The 20,275-nt window shown below is 54.4% G+C and overlaps 7 protein-coding genes across 7 annotated transcripts; 3 read left to right on the top strand and 4 right to left on the bottom strand.

Moving 5' to 3' along the window:
- Positions 1-813: 813 nt before the first annotated feature.
- On the bottom strand, positions 814-1,858 carry MFIFM68171_09699 (uncharacterized protein; the record flags this gene model as incomplete). Its single annotated transcript, XM_071065118.1, has 2 exons — positions 814-1,730; positions 1,780-1,858. 2 exons carry the CDS (start codon positions 1,856-1,858, stop codon positions 814-816), a joined length of 996 nt encoding a protein of 331 aa, XP_070921219.1.
- Positions 1,859-4,538: 2,680 nt separating this feature from the next.
- On the bottom strand, positions 4,539-5,484 carry MFIFM68171_09700 (uncharacterized protein; the record flags this gene model as incomplete). The annotated part of the gene is made up of 3 exons (XM_071065119.1): positions 4,539-4,771; positions 4,818-4,928; positions 4,974-5,484. The coding sequence occupies 3 exons, from the start codon at positions 5,482-5,484 to the stop codon at positions 4,539-4,541; spliced, it is 855 nt and encodes a 284-aa protein (XP_070921220.1).
- A 2,553-nt stretch (positions 5,485-8,037) lies between these two features.
- Positions 8,038-10,281, top strand: MFIFM68171_09701 (uncharacterized protein; the record flags this gene model as incomplete). The annotated part of the gene is made up of 3 exons (XM_071065120.1): positions 8,038-8,179; positions 8,240-8,484; positions 8,596-10,281. 3 exons carry the CDS (start codon positions 8,038-8,040, stop codon positions 10,279-10,281), a joined length of 2,073 nt encoding a protein of 690 aa, XP_070921221.1.
- A 377-nt stretch (positions 10,282-10,658) lies between these two features.
- On the top strand, positions 10,659-11,384 carry MFIFM68171_09702 (uncharacterized protein; the record flags this gene model as incomplete). Its single annotated transcript, XM_071065121.1, has 2 exons — positions 10,659-10,702; positions 10,754-11,384. 2 exons carry the CDS (start codon positions 10,659-10,661, stop codon positions 11,382-11,384), a joined length of 675 nt encoding a protein of 224 aa, XP_070921222.1.
- A 2,110-nt stretch (positions 11,385-13,494) lies between these two features.
- Positions 13,495-17,287, bottom strand: MFIFM68171_09703 (uncharacterized protein; the record flags this gene model as incomplete). The annotated part of the gene is made up of 2 exons (XM_071065122.1): positions 13,495-17,138; positions 17,188-17,287. 2 exons carry the CDS (start codon positions 17,285-17,287, stop codon positions 13,495-13,497), a joined length of 3,744 nt encoding a protein of 1,247 aa, XP_070921223.1.
- A 281-nt stretch (positions 17,288-17,568) lies between these two features.
- MFIFM68171_09704 (uncharacterized protein) lies at positions 17,569-18,560 on the top strand (the record flags this gene model as incomplete). Its single annotated transcript, XM_071065123.1, has 2 exons — positions 17,569-18,127; positions 18,196-18,560. 2 exons carry the CDS (start codon positions 17,569-17,571, stop codon positions 18,558-18,560), a joined length of 924 nt encoding a protein of 307 aa, XP_070921224.1.
- A 51-nt stretch (positions 18,561-18,611) lies between these two features.
- On the bottom strand, positions 18,612-19,918 carry MFIFM68171_09705 (uncharacterized protein; the record flags this gene model as incomplete). Its single annotated transcript, XM_071065124.1, has 2 exons — positions 18,612-19,340; positions 19,451-19,918. The coding sequence occupies 2 exons, from the start codon at positions 19,916-19,918 to the stop codon at positions 18,612-18,614; spliced, it is 1,197 nt and encodes a 398-aa protein (XP_070921225.1).
- Positions 19,919-20,275: the final 357 nt, after the last annotated feature.

Raw genomic sequence — 20,275 nt, forward strand, 5'->3', positions numbered from 1 at the left:
ATGTTAGTGTTTTCCTCAACTTGCGACATCGCGACTCTGTTTGTGATCAATCTGGAAATAGCTACTTGAATGATGAGAAGGTCGGGCTGAGGCAAACACTGTGCATACCCAATTCTGGGCCCCATAGGGTTGTTTGATCCAGAATGTTCAGGTGGTATGGATGGCTATGTTGACCAAGGATTCAGGCACCAGCAACCAGGCATCAGGCAGACCAGCCCAAACTTTGGGCTAGGAATGCAGTCGAGGTCCAAAAATGGGACTTGGATCTGGAGTAGTTCTCAGGACCCCGACTTGTCCCAATGTCATGATTATTTTCTTGGCGGCCCGCTGCCAGTATCCCAATCGCACCACTCCACGGCATTCCTTTCGGCAGCAACCTCCGCTTCCTCTTCATCCTCACCGCTATCACAACCTCCATCCCGAGAGAACATACTACTGATAACCGACACAACGGTGTTAGAGTCCGAGGCATAACGCAACCGCTCCCTCCGCCGCGCGCCAACCAAGCGCCGTGCAGGGCTGGCGTCGGAAAGCGATGAAGTCGGCGAGGGTCCACGAGGCAAGGCCGGGAATGCGGGGGGGCTGGTCATCTGGCACAACAGGTCGGCTAGGTCGGACTTCCACCTCACGACAGTATTGTTGCGCCATGTTTCCTTGCTGTTCGCGGCGGAGAAGTCCGCAGTCCCGCCGACAGAGACGCGCATAGACACTGCGGCGACACCTTCGGCAGACGGCGGTGCGCTGTACTCGAGAACGGCGGTCACAACGCGGGCGCGGAGGGTCTTATCGATGGTGACGACACCCCTGCGACAGTTATTGATCAGGTTGATGGTTGATCTGCTGTTCCTTTCCAGTGGGGTGGATCAATGTGATGGATTTCTGAGCGTGAGCGGCAGCTTCCTCCTCTTCAGACGTGGTATCTGCGAAAACGGCTTCGTATTCGGTATCGACGTCGTCATCGGGCTTGAAATCGGGGCTGAACCGAACTGCATTGGCACGGACGATGGTGTCGGTTACCGGGTTCCAAATCCAGGAGATCTTGCCATGCAAATCAGCGCATCTTATCAAACGGCCTTTCTCAGCTCTGGGCGCGAACTTGTCGCTTTGGTCCCGTTTCTGTGGCTTGACGTAGTAGTACGCCTCGCAAAAGTAAGCGCGAAGGTGGCGAATGTACGGCTGACGAGCAGACTCTGGCATATTCAACGCTGTGGCGAGCCGTTCCTGTGGACTTCGTGATGCTGGATTCGCCTTCGTTGGCAGTATGTTGATAACTTGGACTACAGTTTCCATGACGAAGGGCCATAGGCGCTCTGGAATCTTATAACCGATGATGGTTGTTCTGGTCTTTTCCACCACTTCCTTGGCTGCGCGTTCGATCTTCCCGTTCATCCAGGGAGTATGTGACGGGGTACGGAAAACAACGATGCCTTTGGAACGGATATAGGCGTCGAAGATGCTGTCGGAGAAAGGTCGCGATGCTTGTCCGAATTCGGTACCGCCATCAATGCCAATTATCTTAACGCGTTCGTTGGTTTGGGTATAGATCATCTCGATCCAGTCTCTAAGAGCATTGAAGGCTTCTCCTTTAGTCCTGGCGAACTTGACCCAATGGTAGTTTGACCATACGTCGATGATCTGGATGCTGTATCTATAGCCGAGATGCCCAAGATTCTTGTGAGTTACCAGATCGACACGGACGAAGTCGAAAGGGCTGTTGCCTTGACCAGGGGCTTCCTTTCCTAGCCTGATCAGTCGCCTTCCCCATTATACAGCCCTCACAAAAGGAGTCGTCTTTGGCGGTAATGACGATGCCTGCGCGCTTGCAAGCTTCCTCAACTACGGTTTTGCTAGCATGCATCAGGCGGCGATGCATCTTGCGGTAGGGAAAACCGTTCTTCGACTGTCAAAACCGTTCAATAACACTCTGAGATGTCGGGTTAAATTACCATGGGGTGATTTACTTAACTGAAGGTCAATAGTCGGTAGAAAAAAGACAAATCGGGTGCGACCCCGGGAAATATTCCATTCTTCGGAGCCGGGAGACCCTCCCCGGACAACGATCATAAACGCGATCCCACTAAGGCTCATCTGAAGGAGTGGGTATCTATCGACACGGAGGATATAAAGCTGTTCCTTCAGGGGCCTTCCGTGCAGCATCTCGTTTCTCGTCCTCAGTTAAGTACATCGTCCCAACACTATGTCTATACAACCTTTGTACAATCTACCTTTCTCTGCTCTCCTAGCTAGACAGCATATGCTGAATCGCCTAACTACTGGGAAATACTACCTCTCCATAATTGGACACTGGGGCCACTCGAATTGGCCGGAACCGTTGGCCGCATCAGCGTGAAGATGATAATTTCCTCGGGATGGCCTGAACAACTGCAACAAGATTTGCTAGAGATACGAGACGAGCAACTGGAGGGAGAGGCCATACCACGCTTCAGCTTCTTCATTTCGCCTCAGCCTCTCCTACGCAACACTATGAGCTGGCCTAGGGCATCCGGGGATACAATCGTGCTGATCGGGCTGGATGGTGCCACAACGAGAGTCCATCGCTGCGCGGGCCCGCCCGTTCTGTTGTCAGTACAACCTCGGCGTTGATTCCCTCTATGTGGCCCTCCAGATGTCCGCCGGGGCAGTCCGATTTGATCCATCCCCACCCCACCCCCCTCCGAGAAGGTCATTACCGTCTGGACGTATAGCGTTGACCTTCTCGAAGCTGAACCCCTTCCCGATCCTCTTGGCGGTGTATGGCGCCGGTTAACTGACCTCAGTACAAATATTGTTAAACATACCAGACTCAGTAGGTAGTGTCTGCGTCGGGAACGTAGCAGAGCGCCGACTGTCAAGTCCCAAGTACCCAAGAACGTAAGCACCCAAGTAAGGTCATCCGCAAGTCACCATATATCCAACAAACTGTCTACCTGCTGCCGACGCAAATGCAACGCTCCAGGGCGCTCTACAGACATCGCTGAGCTATCTGCGGTCTGTCAACCGCTTCGACTCAGCACTCGCATTGCCGGAATCGCCGTCGTGCCGCCGCGCAATGCTGGGAGCGCACGCCAAAGACCGTGCCACATTGCAGGGTCACCGCCCGGCTCAACTTCGGCTGGCGTCTGCTGCTATGCTTGGGCTTCCAGGCAGCAACTCATCGCAAGCCCACGCCGTTTCCGGTGAAAGCCAACTAAGCTGTGGGGACGTTGCATCATCGCCACGATGAGGCATATTTTGTCCTGCCGCGATAACCTTTATTCACCCCGGGATGTGTAGCACTCGGCACATATTTGGCGCCAACCAACGCAAAATCTCCAAGCCGGTTTCTAGGCAAGTGCCATAGCCAAGTGGCCCAACTTCGTTGCGTTGGCAAAATCACATGTCTCTTCCGAACCCCACCCCCACCTCAGACACTCTATAACTCCCTCAAGATTGCAAAACCCGAATTAGCCAACATCCAACGGCCCATTTTTCCGAGTTTATCCTACCATATTCGCCTCAGAGTCCACCACTTCGCAGCGCAAACGATCGGGAACTCCTACTCGAACAGTGGAAGTGTACCAGATAAAGCGATCCCAGCGACGCGGGCCTATTTTGTTCATCGACAAATCCCTTCCGCGAGTTCAGATGCGAAGTATAACATATGAAGCGGAGGTTCCCGGCCTCAACAAGGCTTTGAAAGAGGATGACCTGGAGGAAAGCCGAAATATGTATGTATCAGGCTCTCTCGTATCAACCAGCTGTAATTAATTTACGCAGTTACAACGGACTTCCAGACGATTCACAGCAGCCGGAAATCCTCGAGGCACACATACACGACCTTGCCGCGCTCTTCGTTCGGAATCGCGCTCATGGAATTTTCGGCATACATTTAGCTCATGCCCACTTCGCTGTCCCTGAGAACACGATCTTGCTCGGAGCCAACCACGCGATGCCTCGCTGCCGCTGGGCAAAGGCTACTACGTTTCAGACTATAGACCTGGGCAACGTGCATGGGCATATATTCGTTCTCACGGACCACGGCTTCCACCCATACGAGTATCAAGAAGGTCCTGTACCGGATCTGTCCCAAGTTAGCCGCGCCTTTCTCCTGGAGCTCGCCGATTTTCTGAGCACGAACAAGTTAGAAATGCTTGTTGGGCTTCAGGTCATCGACCCGCATCCCTCGCAGATGTTGGAGCTCGTGCTCCCTCAGGGAACTGTCATGCTGGATGCTTCGAATGTGAAGGGATGTGATCCAACTCGGCAAACTGGCTGGAAGTTTGAAGTTGAGAGCGGCGAGCCACGCGTATGTCAAGCCAATGAAACGCACGGCCAGACTCGCACAGGGCATGAGATTTACAATAAAGGTGACCCTCATCCAAGGCTGGAAACCCTTCAGGATCTGGAGCATGAACTTGCAAGGGCTGGGGTTCTATCTGTAGCTTAGTACTAGCACTTTCGTGGAAGAGATGTATTGATTGAATGAGACATTGTTCAGATATTCAGATGAGAACACCGATGTTTGTCTAGATAACGTTATACAATTTATGAGGACCCAATCAGTATTTTATTTGTTTGCCTCGTTTGCTTAATAATTCGCCCCAGTCCTCCGTTAGCCAAGCTGTGAGGAATGAAGGCTTTCTTCCGAGTTCGTTTGCGGCCCAAGGATTAGTTAGGAAAATCTCGGTGACCTTTTCCCCAGAGGACAGAGCGTATTGCGCGTCTTCCAAACTCAGACCAAACACATCCCCATATTTTGCCGGTTCCGTGCTTGACACTTCCTTTGCCGACGCTTTTCCAGTTAGCTCTCTGCCATCTTGTAAAGCGAGGTAACGCACATTGACTTGGCCCCGCCTTATCGCGCATTGCACCCTGATTGTCCGCAGCGCCGCCACTCCCAACATCATCGTATTTCCGTTTGCGCATCTGTAGTCGAATGGTGGTATGTTCTAACCCAATTAGCCCCGCTTGTTTCAAATCACTTTGCTAAATACCTTGAATGAATTTATCGTATGCCCCATCGTCATCGGGATTCTCGAACTTGGCATCGACAGCTTTGTCGACATCGGGGCGATACAGAAGGTGGGAAAGCTCGCGACGACGGAAGAATTCCGGTCCACGTGCTTGAAGGATCTCAAACTCTGCATCATCCATCCTGACGATTTCTTCCGTCGAATAAGATAAGCCTAAGAACTTCAGGGCATCGCAGTCCCAGACCCGCAACTGCTTATGCCTAGCCCCTCCGCGACTCTCCTTTCTAAAGACGAAGCGAATCAAGTGCTTCACCTTCGTTGCTTGTTGCTTAGGAAGAGCCTTGTCAGCTGATTGCCTTCGCAGTAGGTTTGCCGTAGCTTGCAAGGATTTCTGGACGCCAGCTTGGGCTTTTAGTGACGAGAGCTTCTGGAAGATCTTGTCGAGAGCGTCATCTGAGCCTTCAACGTTCCAGAGTTCTTCCCCAATCTTGTCCAAGTCACGCTCAATCCTCTCCAATATGCTGACAGACATGCTGCAACGATGGGAGATTCAAGGTGGTCAAAGTGGGAGAGCGCTGAGCTCACTGCAAAGGTGTTTAAGATTCGGTTGCACTGACGTGGTTGCAGGAAATCGAGGTCACTAGCGGGGTAGGCAGGGACCGTGTCCAATAAGTGGACATACGAATGCCGCTAGAAAGTGGGTAAAGTTTTAAGGCACCGAGCAGGTGGCGTGAAATGAATGTCACCGCCCAGGTAGGCAAGAAAACGCTAAGCAAGGCCGAGAAACTAGTACGAAAACGGCAGGCAGCGATGCAGTTCCTTGCATGTCTCAATGAGATATCATCCAAGCAAGTGCTTGCATATGCTGTTCCGACTGAAAATAATGTGTGTCTTCGCATGGCGCTTAGACACGTCGCTTCCTGTTGCCTTGCCGGATACTAGTCGGATACGCGATGTTTGCTCGGGAAACTTACCCGGACGAGCAGGATGCGTCGTTTACTTACACACCTAGGACCGGAAGCTCGCAGATGAACGGGCATAGCAAGGTTTGAGGAGGAACCGCGGTGAATGGAAGGTTGCTCCCGCGTGCTTTCCTGCGGATTAATTGCCTATTGAGATGTGGCGTGTCTCGGATTTGGAGTTACGCGTTCTTCTCAACTTCCTGGGCTGGGGCGGTCTGCGTATAAGAATGGCGGAATTTCCGCCTGAGAGAGGGCACTGTCAGTTGGACTCCTGATCCTCGGGTGACCAGTCTGTTCCATTCAGCTATCCAGACTCTCTACCTATTACTCTCTGGCCCCCTCCTAGAGTAAGGGCAATGTCCTCAGGCTCCACGAAATGTAGACTGACATTCAATTGCCTTCACAGACCTAGCCCATCTCAACGCCTCTCCAATCGTCGACACCTCCGCAGCCCGAAATAACCTCGCAACCCACGACCTAGCCTACCTCCTATGGTGTGAATGCACTAAACAGGTCGGTATTACCGATTCGGAGTTTTGCGCATAGTTCTGCGACCGTTGTTAGAAAGACCCATCACAACCACCCACCCGTTGTTCTTCGAAGGACCTAGTCCCAAGGTGAGGGATGGCAAATTGCCTGAGACTTTCAGAGCGCCAACTAAAATATCGCCCGTTCGTCTAATCCATCTTCAACAGCTACTCGGCAGATATAACTGCCTTGAAGAACAGCGTTGCGACCCCCGATCCTCGGAACCCGTTTCATCGCTATCCAGGTAAGAGTATCCCGTCTCCCAGAGCGAGGTATGGTGATGTCCCAAGACTTCACAAGGATGTAGACTGACCTGTCATTGGCTTCACAGGCCTATCCATCTCACCACCTGCTCGCAATCACCCCAAGCCTCAACAAGGATGATCACTACAGTCTAACAACAATGGTTCTGTCTTTGATCGCTGAGATTTCCGCCGCCAAAAGTCACTTCGCCGCTTAATCAGCAAGGTTCATCGACGCCAACTTGCCTATCGATCCAGAAGTGCTAGCCGTCTAGACGCACACTCACTCGCCCAATCTATATACAGCGAAAAGTTTAGGTAAGAGGATCTGTTTCCGGGAGACAGAGCAATGTCCCCAGACTTCCCCATAATTGTCCAGGAACATCGCTTACGGACCAGGCTGCCGCGCTCGGGTTTACATAACGCAGCTTGCCACCAACCTTCCTACGAGGACGTGGGTGTAGGATTATTACTCCAAAACCGCACGGTTTTTCTGGCGACCATGGATAGCAACGGAAACATGGGTACAAACGGAAGCCCAGACAAGAAGTCGGATCCGCCAGCTCCTCCCCCGCCAGCTCCTCCAAATTTGCCGGTGAGTTCCTTCAACAGCTGAACGAGGCTGCACTGACAAGAAATTGAGCAGGTACACCCCCCAAACGGCTCAACCGGAAATCCGAAGAAAGAGGAAGAGATAAGTGATTTAGGTAAGGTTGTACCGAAAGCTGATGAAGAGACGAAGAAAGACTTGGGGTTCAAGTGACAAGTTTGTCAAAAAGCTACTCAGAGAGCAGCAATACAATTCTTTGTTTCCTCCGTACAAGTAATGATTCGACCATATTTCGTGACTCCATTCAAGTTCCTTCCAAACAAGAAAACCTTAAGAACGCGCAGTTTCCGAACGCCCCCGGTAGAAATTCAGGGGAAACGGGGGAACTCGAGACTTTTTCAGAAACTAGGTTAGGGAAGCCTCGAAGCTATGATACTGAAGAAGAAGAGGAGGAGCTTTAGGGTGGAGGGATTCATGCAGTTTACCAAACATTCAGGCCAATGGGAGCGCGTTTAGACGGATCCACTCAGGTGGTGGGATCCGCCCTGTGATCAATCGTGATGTACGAGCCGGAGATAGTTTAGACTTCCTTGTCAAGAGAGCAATAAATCCCAATACTGAGTTACTAGGTATTAACCTCCCTGATGACTTTGTGAAGGGCCTCCAGTAAGAAGAGCAGAGTATGGAGCCGGGCGGCCCCGCAACTATGGCTGACTAATCCCGAATTTCTGCCGGTGATTGGGCGCGAGCAAGCCCAAATGGACCGCGCACCGCGACTTCCCCTCAAGCGCATCCCGCCCGTCATGACAGACCAGTTCTCGAAGATCATTGAGGAAAACCCTATTGGGAAAGGCCTTGGTGCCTTTCGCGCCTCGTTCGGCGCCATCTGTGAAGGCGCAAGCATATCCCGCACTCCAGACGCGCTCGAGCGACTTGGCCAAGAGGGTAAGAAAGACAATGAGCTTCGTCCCAACATGACCCTCTGACCCTCTGACCATGGTGCAGACCTCCAGAATCTCGCCATTGACCTTCTTCTGGCATTGCAAAGCCTTCCGGCCTCTCGTCTGCTCCGTTCCAGCGGCCGTGGCAAGAACCTCCTCGGCGATCTATCGAGACTCAATTCTGCCCTCAACTCGGAAGACTACTTCGACCTCGACCGCATCAAACCTCTCCTCAAGTCGGCTATTGCCAAGTCCGAGTGGCAGATCTCAGGACAGCATCCGAGGCTGTCTTCGAGAAATGCAAGGAAGGTAGCGAACCACTTTTTAGTGATGGGTGGAGCGGATGGCCAGAAGACGCGAATCAGGACCATGTCTTGAGCTGGTTTTCGGAGTTGAGCGAGAAGCTAGCGACGTTTGCAGAAGGCTGCAGGTCTATCCCGACACATCGACGACGGCCACTTGCACAGCCCAACAAGCCGATCCAAGGCTCCACCGCCGACCGCAAGCTTGATGTTGGCTTCGTGGACGACCCCAAGGCTGGAAAAGACTCGAGATGCCACTGGTCGCACATCCTCGTACCAGGCGAGTCTGAAGAGTAATCCTGCGGCCGATACAGCGGCCAAGGCCTGGCTCGACATCGGCACGTACGCGAGGGAAGTCCTCGCCGCTCAAGACACTCGCCGATTTGTCTTGGGCTTCACCATATGCGGGTCTCTTATGAGAGTGTGGGAGTTTGATCGACTCGGGGGTCTCGCATCTGAGCGGTTCGACATCAACGAGGATGGGTCCCGGTTTGTGTTTACGGTCCTCGGGTTTCTCTGGATGAGTGAGGAGGAACTTGGCTTCGACCCAACATTTACAGCGGCCAACGGCCAGCGGTTCATCGAGATCGAGCGGAACGGCTCAAAGGAACGCCTCATCATCGACGAAGTGATGCAACGAGCACGTTGCGTCGCTGGTCGGGCCACAACATGCTGGAGAGCTCATCGCGAAGGCCTGCCACAGATGCCGCTCGTCATCAAAGACTCATGGCAATACCTAGAGCGCGATGAGGAAGGCGAACTATTATGCGAGGTGACCCGCAAAGGCGTCATCAACATGGCTAGACACTATCACCACGAAACAGTTCAGATACATGGAGCGGATGACGACGTCCGAAATAATGTCCGCGGAGGACTAGACATCACCCGTGCTACGAACTATCGGCCGGAACGGTCGGCCCTCCAACCGGCCATGGCAGCGTCGGAGGTTTCGCGGAGAGGTCGCAGAAGCAGCGCCGTTGCTGGCGAGAAACGATCGTCTAGCCAAACCGGCGCCTCTCTACCACACAGCAAGCGGCCTTGTTCAGCATCTCCAGTAAAAGCCGGCGGCGATCTATCCAATCGGGTGCATCGGCGTGTGATTCTTCGCGACTATGGAAATCCAATCTACAAGGCCAGCTCCCGAACGTCTCTACTTACTGCGCTCAGCGGCTGTATCGAAGGACATGAGTCCCTGCGCAAGGCTGGCGTCCTCCACAGAGACATCTCCATCAACAACCTCTTGATCAACGAGGATACGAATAATCCTTCCAGGCCTTCGTTTCTAATTGACCTGGATCTCGCCATCAAAGAGGATCGAGAAGGTGCGTCGGGGGCTAAAGGGAAGACCGGTACGAGAGCGTTCATGGCCATCGGGGTGCTTCTCGGCGAGCAGCACTCGTTCATGCATGATCTCGAGTCATTCTTCTGGGTACTGTTTTGGATATGCGTTCATTGTGAAGGGCCAGTCGAGACCAGAGTCGTCAAAGAATTCGACAAGTGGAACTATATGGACACAGAGGAGTTGGCGGACAAGAAGAAAGGAAAAGTATCTCATGAGGGGGACTTCATCAGGGCCGCCAAGAAGAATTTCAGCCTTTATTATCAACCATTAATACCTTGGGTTAACCGGCTACGGAGAGCTGTGTTTCCAAATGGTGGGAGGTGGGAGAGGGAGGACGAAGGGCTGTATGTTCGGATGCGGCAGATCCTTCAGGAAGCCCAAAAGGATCCGAAAGGTGGCCAAGTTGTAAACACTCTACTTACCCGAAGCCAAAGCCCAGCTGCAACACGGGCGAGTCCATAGACCCTAGGTACCTTGTATCGAAATGAAGCCTCCCACCGTGCCTCGTTCTTTGGCTTCTACCGGCAGAGGTGTTGCAGACGCGTATCCAGCCTGGAATCTTGAAGATGTGGCCTGCGCTTACAGTAGCTTGACAAAATGTGTGGTACGGAATACGCAAGATACAAATTGGAGGGGTGCGAAAAGTGGGGCCTGCGACCAGCAGCCACAAATGGCGCGTCATCGTCTGACATTTTTGAATGTTTACCTCATTTGAACCCGTAATCACCGCGTTGGCGTCAGTCTGTCAACTCCCGCTGTATACTTCTTCCAGTGCCCCGGTGAGGCCGTCGTCTCCTACATTCGTTATCCGGCCCCACACGAGGAGGTAGGCTTTTCCGATGGGGCAAACCTTTCACCTTGTGGCCCCTCGAGCCAGGAAAACGTTGGCTTGAAGAGGCAAGCTTGGAGAGATGCTCTTTGATGGATCAGCCAGGGAGCTCGTACGCCTCCTCGCCGTCCCTGTTCGGCCGCAGAATTCCCCCGAGACAGCCTCCTCTACACCGGCACAGACCGGAAAAGGCCGCTTTACTACTACTACCCAAATGGCCTCCCACGGCGCGGCCAAGGACATGGATGGGATGAAGGAGCGCCCGAAGCGTAAAGCGGACAGCGAAGTGATTACCAGCTCCTCACAACGCCACAAGCAAGCAAAAACCAAAGACGGCGATAACAGGGCCGACACCGACCACTCCATCATCAACCACTCCGGCGCAGACCACTTCGGCACCGACCACTCCGTCACCGACCACTCCGGCACCGACCACTCCGTCATCGACCGCCCCGTCACCTTTTCTACGCTTCCTCCCGAAGTGCATCGACTCATCTTTACTTGTATCGAATGCATCGAAGACGTGTTTCGCCTCGGTCTCGCGAATCGGTACTTCTGGTCGATCGGTCGAGAACGCATGCACGACTATTACACTTCGTTCCTCGGACGATGGGCCAACGAGAATATTGTCTGCGTGGGAGAAGATGTCAAGCCGGGCGACTATCCTCCCGGCCTGTTTTCGGCCCGAGAGCTAGACGTATTGCGTCAAAAGACGAGCGACATACCGTACGACTGAGACTATGACTGGGACAATGTGGCATTTGCGAATGAGCCGTTCACGCTTCATCACTTCACTTTTCCCAGTATTTCCACCACAGAACAAGATGTTCGTCTGTACGGCAAGTCGCGGGCGTTCTAGAAACCCTAGCTGTGACGAAGCAGAGAATTCACACCTCACTAGTACATGAAAGACGCACTATGTCACCGCTTGGGAGATGTCAGTGACGCAAGCTTACTTCTGGCACATAAAGCTCGGGCAAAGCTTTCATTCGAGCTCGCCCGTCCCAGCCATACCGTGAGTCTGGACCAAGAAAACGGTTCGGGCACGGAACCGGTCTTTGGCCAAGTCGCAAAGCGACCCGGACCATGGATGGATCCCCCCGATGCTCATCAGGTTCTAAATTACTCCTGGCTGCTGACCGCCCTCCTCAACTTCGTGATCTTTCAAAGGTTCTCCGTCGGACGCGTGCGCTCACCACCGGAGCCCGCCCTCCGAGACTAGCTACCACCGGAAGATGGCCAGCAACCATCGAAAGACAGCATGACATTTCGCTTACGCGGGGTACCTCCTCTATAGGACTGACCGAAGCGCATAGAATGCATAACGGCCATCGCCATCGAACTCATGTACATAAAACTAATAGTTGAAATGGCCTAAATGAAATCTAAGTAGACCCCGAAAGCGCTGCCTTCGCAAGGCGCCTCAATTTCAACTGGTTACCCTTTCGACGGTTCTTCACTATATCCTTTTGTTCCGAGCCGCCCGTTTTCTCCTCGTTGGTCCTCTGCCGTTTGGCAGTGTTGGGGGAGTCACGTGGACTTGAAGTCCCATCTCTCGCTACCTGCCTAATAGTATAATCCGTACCGTTGGACAGCGCGCTCTCGTGAGCCTGTATCTTCTGGTACTCTTCTCCCTGGGCCTCTAGCTTGGACCGGAGTAAGTGTGCGTACTCCTCTGCATCTTGTTGTGCACGGCAGTGGTCTGGAATAAGTTTCTGTTCGTAATGATCGAGTTTCGATTGAATCTGCTCGAGCTGAAGGGCTAGCGTTTTGTTTGCTCCGAGGGCCTCATTCAGCTTGTGATGCTCTTGCCAGTATGCAATCTCGAATGCGCTCGCATTACAGCGGTGCATACCTAGTGTCTTATAGGCGTCCTGCACTAGGCAGAGGATATCGTACACCCTCGTCTGCGTATCCAAGAGTGAGTTCGCTGCAGAACTCGATTCAATGGTGGACGGTGATGCTTCCTCGACCGAATCTGCGCTGGCAGCCTATGCAAGTCAGATAACGTCTTTCCCATTGAACAAAATGTCCTCACCCGTCTAGAGTGTGGTTGAGAACCCATTTTAGAAGGGATAGAAATCTGTAAGTGAAGTTGGATATCTCTTGCGTCGCGGAGCCACAGGTGCAAAGTCCTTGGGTGGTAGCTAGGGATGCAGTTGTGGCTTTATTAGCTTTAAAATTAGACGACTAGCTTTGCGGTCTGAGGAATAAACGAGTCCCAATACGGGAACCGGTGCGCGGTACCGAACGGGGACCTCTGGCGGTAACGGGAATCGACAGGGTTATAAAACACCAAAGCGGAGTGACAACAATGCGATTGACGATTCCGTGATTTAGACCCCGTTTTTTGGCGCCCTTCCTGATAGTCGCTCTCAAAGAATGACAACCCGATCTGGGTTGGCACCTTAAGTGGAGTCCAGCGATCCCAATACCGGGCCCGCTGGGTGGCTAGAACAGGGACATCTGGCCTCCGAACGGGGATTGCTTGCCAAGATTGGATACCCAATCCAAGAAGGACTTGGTACAGTACAGTAGGGACCGAAATCAGTGTCCAGAATTTTCTTGTTCAAACTTTCTCCGCACGGGCCAGTTTCACCCTCGGCTGCGTCTGACACTGTACGCTGGTACAAGCTCCCCACAGTTACAAAGAGCCCAAAGCGGCTTCTGACTGAAAACGCACTAGCCGCTTTTGGCGTCGCCATGCTTCCGCGGGTCAGCACCATTCACTGGAACCGAGGTAAGGCTGGCGGATACTAGCCAATCAACGCTACAAAGGACGACGACCGGATAATTGCAGATTATGCACTCACCGTGGTGGTGCAGGATTCTTATAAACAAAATAACTAGCTACTCCACTTGGCAACGGCGGCCAAAGACGACAGCGTATCGGGATGCTCTTCACCAAGCACTCGCCGCCGAGCCTTGGCGCAGTCCTCCATCAGTGCCAAAGCATCTACGCGTCGACCTTGATCTTCCCAAGTATAAGCAAGATTGTGCATACTCATTAGCGTGTCTGGGTGATCGACCCCGAGCTTGGTCTTGCGAGTCTCCATCACCTGCACCTCCAGCTTCTCGGCCTCCCCCCACCGGCCCTGGTTCCTGTATGTCGCCGCCAGATTGGCCATGCTCGTCAGCGTGGAAGGGTGATCGGCCCCGAGCTTGGTCTTGCGAGTCTCCATCACCTGCACCTCCAGCTTCTCGGCCTCCCCCCACCGGCCCTGGTTCCAGTATGTCGCCGCCAGATTCGCCATGCTCGTCAGCGTGGAAGGGTGATCGGCCCCGAGCTTGGTCTTGCGAGTCTCCATCACCTGCACCTCCAGCTTCTCGGCCTCCCCCCACCGGCCCTGGTTCCTGTATGTCGCCGCCAGATTGGCCATGCTCGTCAGCGTGGAAGGGTGATCGGCCCCGAGCTTGGTCTTGCTCGTCTCCATCACCTGCACAAACAGCTTCTTGGCCTCCCCCCACCGGCCCTGGTTCCTGTATGTCGCCGCTAGATTCGCCATGCTCGTCAGCGTGGAAGGGTGATCGGCCCCGAGCTTGGTCTTGCTCGTCTCCATCACCTGCACCTCCAGCTTCTCGGCCTCCCCCCACCGGCCCTGGTTCCTGTATGTCGCCGCCAGGTTCGCCATGCTCGACAGCGTGTCTGGGTGATCGGCCCCGAGCTTGGTCTTGCTCGTCTCCATCACCTGCACCTCCAGCTTCTCGGCCTCCCCCCACCGGCCCTGGTTCCTGTATGTCGCCGCCAGATTGGCCATGCTCGTCAGCGTGGAAGGGTGATCGGCCCCGAGCTTGGTCTTGCGAGTCTCCATCACCTGCACAAACAGCTTCTCGGCCTCCCCCCACCGGCCCTGGTTCCAGTATGTCGCCGCCAGATTCGCCATGCTCGTCAGCGTATCTGGGTGATCGGCCCCGAGCTTGGTCTTGCGAGTCTCCATCACCTGCACCTCCAGCTTCTCGGCCTCCCCCCACCGGCCCTGGTTCCTGTATGTCGCCGCCAGATTGGCCATGCTCGTCAGCGTGGAAGGGTGATCGGCCCCGAGCTTGGTCTTGCGAGTCTCCATCACCTGCACCTCCAGCTTCTCGGCCTCCCCCCACCGGCCCTGGTTCCAGTATGTCGACGCCAGACTCGCCATGCTCGTCAGCGTATCTGGGTGATCGGCCCCGAGCTTGGTCTTGCTCGTCTCCATCACCTGCACAAACAGCTTCTCGGCCTCCCCCCACCGGCCCTGGTTCCTGTATGTCGCCGCCAGATTGGCCATGCTCGTTAGCGTATCTGGGTGATCGGCCCCGAGCTTGGTCTTGCTTGTCTCCATCACCTGCACGTCCAGCTTCTCGGCCTCCCCCCACCGGCCCTGGTTCCTGTATGTCGCCGCCAGATTGGCCATGCTCGTCAGCGTATCTAGGTGATCGGCCCCGAGCTTGGTCTTGCGAGTCTCCATCACCTGCACCTCCAGCTTCTCGGCCTCCCCCCACCGGCCCTGGTTCCTGTATGTCGCCGCCAGGTTCGCCATGCTCGACAGCGTGTCTGGGTGATCGGCCCCGAGCTTGGTCTTGCGAGTCTCCATCACCTGCACAAACAGCTTCTCGGCCTCCCCCCACCGGCCCTGGTTCCTATATGTCGACGCCAGACTCGCCATGCTCGTTAGCGTGGAAGGGTGATCGGCCCCGAGCTTGGTCTTGCGAGTCTCCATCACCTGCACCTCCAGCTTCTCGGCCTCCCCCCACCGGCCCTGGTTCCTGTATGTCGCCGCCAGATTGGCCATGCTCGTCAGCGTGGAAGGGTGATCGGCCCCGAGCTTGGTCTTGCGAGTCTCCATCACCTGCACCTCCAGCTTCTCGGCCTCCCCCCACCGGCCCTGGCTCCAAAGAACATTGGCAAACATTGCTATGCTTGCTAAAGTCGCCACATCCTCCTTTCCTAACCTCTTTTCACGAACCTTTCTCGCCTTGCCTAGCATCTGCTGTGCAACCTCGTATATCCCTTGCGACCATGCATACCATCCCCCGTTGTGTAGAAGAGTTGCCCATGATTCGAGCGTATTCTCACTAGGTTGGTAACTAAGGGCCACTTGAACGTGTGGGAAGAGACTTTGACACGTTGCCCAGTTTTCGTACTCTCCCGTCGGAAGTGAGCATGCCATCTGTTGGATGAACTGTTGCTTGAACGTCTCCTGCTTCCCAGATGCTTCCAGCCACATTCTCGTTGACAATTGTACGAGCCCGTGCATCTCAAACCCGTCCCCTGCCTCGTCCACGCCAATGAGACAGTAATCCCTTAGCATCGCCACGTCATCTTCAAAACTGTTGTCTGTATTGCAGCCTGCATGACCATTTGTGTCTTTATCCATAGCACCGCTATCATTCCGCTTCCCACCTCCAACCTCATCTGCAACAAGATGACGATGACGAAATATACGGCGGATTCGAAAGCGACGTAGCGATGCTAAGAGACCCCTACTATCATGGAGTTTCCCATCTCCGGCTTCGTTAAAACCCCTTCCTTGCATCGCGTCCTTGCTGATTCCAGAAGTCTTCAGAACCCACTCAGGGATACCTTGTCGGTCGAAAAAGCTCATAAGAGATAGGAGATCTGCCGCAGACGGTCGTTTAGACCGGATATAATCAAAGGACATCTGCCATGTCGTAAGAACCGCGTTCGACGCGCCTCCGTCCCTCCGTAGACCTTCGGCATCGTACTGTAAAAGACTGCTCTTTTTGCCCTCACTCTCCCGGAACTCGGCCAGATACTTCTCGGGTGAGCTCCGCGGCGCCCTAGCCTGTATGTAGGCGGTAGCCTGGCTGATGGCTAGCGGAACGAGGTCGAGCGCCTCCACGAGACCGACCGCCACATCGGTATCCGGGAGCGATCCCAGCTTCTTCTCCAAGAGCGTAAGGGCGTCTGCCCGCGCCATCGGCCCGACTTCAATCATATTTTGGCGGCGCCCAGTCAGCTGGAAAGCCAAGTCCTTATTGCGTGTTGTGACGAGAATCGATCCGTTTCGGCTCTGTGGTAGGTATGTCGCAAACGGCCGCCTGTCGTGTGCATCGCTACTCGACGGGCCGGGGGAGCCATTCGCGTTGTAGAACACGTCGCGGTCGTCGGCGCTGTCAAGGATTATGATCCATCTGCCGTTTCGCTCGTTGGACAGCCAGCTGTACACAAGCTGTGGGATGTCGACTTTCGGTTGGTTGCGGCCAGGCAGCTTGACGGCGTTGGCGATCGTTCTGAATCCCTCCTCAACGCGCGCCTGGGTGCCCGCGTGAACCCAGAACACCCATTTCTCAGCCTGTTGCTCGGCGATTCGGTGAGCGTATTCGATGGCCAGCTGCGACTTGCCAACACCGCCGAGGCCCACGAGGGCCACTCGGCCAGCCGGCTCAGAACATCGCTTGTCGATTTGTTCGAGTATGTCCCCGCGGTCGACGAAATCGGGGTCGCGTGAGAAGGGGATGGTCGCAAACGGTGTTGGTGGTGTTTCTGGTCGTTCTGAGATCGTCAGCGGGGTATCTGGCAGTCCGAGCGGCACCAATCCTACCCGGCGGGAGGTGGAACTCGGCATTGATCGTCCCATAGTTCTGCCCCACCTGCTGTCCCCGGTTTCCGGGTCCGAAAGACGTGGAGTGCATATGCGACATCGCTTCGATCGAGTCTGCCGTCGACATGATCCAGTCGAGTGAGGGTGGTCGGTGATGTTTTGCTATGAGGGTGAAGTGCATGCAGCTGAACATGTGCTGCCCAACGACTGCAGCCTGTCACCATCTGCCCATCGCGGGGCTGGATCGCTCGCCTTCTTCAGCCTCTGTTCTGGTCGAGCCACAACGAGTGTGGCGCAGCTGATGACTCAGAACCAACGGGCCGCCTAAAGTTGACAACTTCGTGCCGACAAGCCAGAACATCGCAGCATCGCAGCATATCGATGGCTCCGCGGCTTGCTCCCTCCCACAGTGAACAGATCCATGCTATGATACTTCGTGAGTTGCCCAATGACGTGATAGCCAACACCGTCGAGTGCAGTGAGCGCGCAGTTCGCAGAATCCGGTCGAGACTTCAGCGATTTGGAACAACGACAAGCCCGCCGAACCGTGTCGGCCGCGAGTCGAAGATAACCCCTCTTATGCGCGACGCAATGTTTGAACAGCTAGCAAGACGACCCGATATGTTTCGATACGAGATGATCGATTTCCTGCACGATAGCTTCGGCCTCGAAGTGTCTCCGACCGCCATTTCCCGAACACTGAGGACGGAAAGATGGACTAGAAAGACCAATGGCCGCGTAGCGAAACAACGGAACCCAGACCTACGGGAACTGTATCTCTATAAACTTTCCGACTGCCAATCGTATCAGCTTGTCTTTATTGACGAGTCTGGCTGTGATAAACGGAGCGGGCACCGACGCCAGGGTTGGGCGCCGAGCGGAGCAACGCCCGTGCAGGTTGACGAGTTCAACCGCGAACAACGGTTCAGATTCTTGCTGCGTATACACAGAGGGGCGTCAGACTAGCGCGTATCTACCCTGGATCCACTGATGCCGTTATATTTGAAGATTTCATTGAACAGCTGCTGCTCCATTGTGGTAAATGGCCCGAGCCGAATTCAGTCCTTGTTATGGACAATGCCTCCATCCACCGCTCAGAGAGACTTGAGCAAATGTGCGTCGAGGCTGGAGTAAGACTACTTAAACTAGCGCCCTACTCGCCAGACATGAACCCGATTGAGGAGTTCTTCGCAGACATCAAGGCATACATCAAACAGCAGCGGCACAACTACGCCGACCTCTTTGAGAAGAACTTTGAGACGTTCTTGAGGATGTCGGTTGATATTGTGGGGTCTCGGGCTGCGAGTGCTGAAGGTCACTTTCGTCATTCTGGCATTTCTATCGAGTACCCTTCTGAGTACTCTTCCGAATAGTAGCAATAGATTTATCACACAAATAGACTACCGATGCCTAACTCTATGCCTCTACACTTCGTCCAGCCAAGCCTTGACCTTGCTAACAAACTGAATGGCAATCCCTCTCTTAACACCCTTCTCAGCAAGAGACCGGGCTTCAACATCTTGAGCGGAGTAAAGCCGTTCAAGATCGAGACCCTCTTCCAATGCAATCTCGCAAGCCTCGCGGTAGCCATTCTTCCAGGCCTGGTCAGTCACCGCCGCGCAGAGCCATTCACAGTAACGGTACATAGATTGATCAATCGGACGAGGAATGTTAAGCTTATGCGCATGCCAACTGTACGTCTCTTCTCGAGTTTCCGGAGTCGACCCGGTGGACCAGCCGACCGAGTCCTGATTACAACGTGCAGGCATGATATTCGTGATGTGGATCGGAGTCAAGCTCTCAGAGAAGGATCCTGGGCGCTTCCGCTTTCTACGCTCCGAGTCTTGCTGCTCCTTGGTATAGATCAACTCGCGGATCCACGGCGGCACGTCCCCGTGGGTCCTGAGTATGTTACCCTCTTCGGCGTAGTCGATAAGCTTTGTCAAAACACTGGTATCAAGTTTGTAGTGCTTCCTGTTATCTGGATCCCGCCAGCAGTAAGTTCCTTGACAGGAGGGCCCGGTGCACCGCATAAGACTATAGACTTCTTTCCACACAGTGGTCAGGCCTGCAGCTTCTTGTTCGTCGAGGAGCTCGGCCCTCTCTGCAAGTTGCGTAGCCGTCACCCTCCTCGTCTCGTAGTCTGCTGCGTCCTAACGGCAACCTGTTGTGTGGTCTCTTTATAGATGAACGAGATGTTGATCCTCAGCTGCCTTCCGTCACGGAGAAGATGGCTCCAGGCCACCAGCTGGTTCTCTACAACTTCCCAATCGATGTCCAGTTCGTCGAAGCGCTTGGTCAGATCGCGCTGGGAGCGGTCCGTAACGGATACGACAACGTTCGTCTCGTCTGGTTCGTAGCACTTATTTCGCGGCGTCTTCTTCGCCAAAAGCTGCTGTAGCTTCGGCTTCAGAGCCTGGTCCCAAAATGCGCCCGGCGCTAGCACGAGGTTCTGTTCTGTGTCGTTGGTAAGCTTTGACAGTCTTCCTTTCTTCAATAGCATTTTCCATTCAATCGAGTAGTGGATGCATGTGGGTGGGGATTCGTCATATGGCAGGTTGGGGTTCCAGTCGGCCAGCTGGAGTAGTGGCAGTCCCGGCCTGCCTCCTTGTGGGTGGTTCTGCTGAGCTGGACTTGTGCTGCGGCTGTCAGTCGTCTGGCGACCAGGGGTCCGGTAATCGAGATCATCCTCGTTATACCACTGGCTTATATCAAAATCCGGGTAGGCCATGGCGGCGGCTGCTTGCAACTGCTTGCAACGAGGAGGCGAATCTGGCGCCGATGATGAGCCCACAACCAACGTGTCAGCATCCCGAAACAACGGACGCCGCGCTATTTTAGCCGAAGAACAGCCGCGTTGGGCCCTCTTTCTGGACCCCGCGTTCGAACATCGACCGCATCGAGAAATTCGGTCAAGACACGAATTTGCGACAGACCGACGGAGGCTAGCTTGCAGCAGCATTCGTGCACGAGCGCATCGAAGCGGTTTCGACTTGTCGAATCTCCTCGGAGTTCTTGATCGCCACCCCTTTGTTTGAAGATGGCGCTGCGAAGTTGGCGCTGCCTTGGCGCGTCGATTACAGGTTTT

Source organism: Madurella fahalii, assembly GCF_045866475.1.
Source record: "Madurella fahalii IFM 68171 DNA, scaffold_5, whole genome shotgun sequence".
Taxonomy (NCBI): domain Eukaryota; kingdom Fungi; phylum Ascomycota; class Sordariomycetes; order Sordariales; genus Madurella; species Madurella fahalii.